This window comes from Triticum dicoccoides, chromosome 1A (genome assembly GCF_002162155.2).
Source record: "Triticum dicoccoides isolate Atlit2015 ecotype Zavitan chromosome 1A, WEW_v2.0, whole genome shotgun sequence".
Lineage (NCBI taxonomy): Eukaryota > Viridiplantae > Streptophyta > Magnoliopsida > Poales > Poaceae > Triticum > Triticum dicoccoides.
In genome coordinates, this window is record NC_041380.1 from 19,301,948 (window position 1) to 19,303,053 (window position 1,106).

At 41.9% G+C, this 1,106-nt stretch overlaps 1 protein-coding gene across 1 annotated transcript in view; it reads left to right on the forward strand.

Moving 5' to 3' along the window:
- LOC119350135 (gamma-gliadin-like) overlaps positions 1 to 1,022 on the forward strand; it is a 1,838-nt gene extending 816 nt beyond the window's left edge. The window contains exon 2 of the mRNA XM_037618115.1: positions 932 to 1,022. Within this exon, the coding sequence (XP_037474012.1) occupies positions 932 to 1,022 (91 nt within the window). The remainder of the gene's footprint in view (positions 1 to 931) is intronic.
- Positions 1,023 to 1,106: the final 84 nt, after the last annotated feature.

A 1,106-nucleotide genomic window follows, 5' to 3' on the forward strand; every position in this document is an offset into this window, starting at 1 on the left:
ACAACCATTTCCCCTGCAACCGCAACAACCATTTCCCCAACAACCAGCACAAATAATTACTCAGCAACCTCAACAACCATCCCCTCTGCAACCACAACAACCGTTCCTCCGGCAACCACAACAATCATTCCTCCAACAACCACAACAACTATTTCCCCAACCCCAACAAGTAGTACAAATAATTCCCCAGCAACCCCAACAACCATTTTCCCAGTCACGACAACCATTTCCCCAGCAACCCCAACAACCATTCCCGCTGCAACCGCAACAACCATTTCCCCAGCAATCAGCACAAATAATTCCTCAGCAACCCCAACAACCATTCCCTCTACAACCACAACAATAGTTCCTTCGGCAATCACAACAACCGTTCCTCCAGCAACCACAACAACCATCTCCCCAACCCCAACAAGTAGTACAAATAATTCCCCAGCAACCCCAACAACCATTCCCTCTGCAGACAAACCAACCTCAGCAACCTTATCCACAACAGCAACCATCAGGAGTAATGGTATAGGCATCGGGGGCCAAGGAAACGAAGAGCTATAGTACTAGCCCGGCGGATCATCGTTGTTTAGTCAATTGAGTGTTCAGTGTAACGATGATAAATAAAGTGATGTGTACCATCATGTGTAACCCCGACCTATACTAGTTCAAACATGAGAATAAAAGACAAAGAAAGTTCTTGTCACAAGGACATTGCTGGTAATTATTACATTCATGCCATATTTGGATTTTCATCCCAAAATATAATTTGAGTCATGTGCATTAACTACCTATTTATGAAGTGCAGTCATATGATCCTAACACAATTAATGATTGTGAAACTTGGTTTAATTGAAGTACTACCAATTAAGGAGTAATAATTAATTGCATCTCTTTGGTGGCTAGCGATGTGAATTGTGTGACCTTATTATCTGAAATGTTCTAGATTGTACATAGACACACTTTTTACAATTGTTGAGGTGCATATGAAGCAACATATGCTTAAAGATATGGTGACCAATCACTGGTCTCAGTGAAAATCTCAGTACCGGCTTTATATGGAAGGGAGGGACATGATGATGACTTCGTGTTGCATTTTATCATTGTTCAAATGGTCTCTT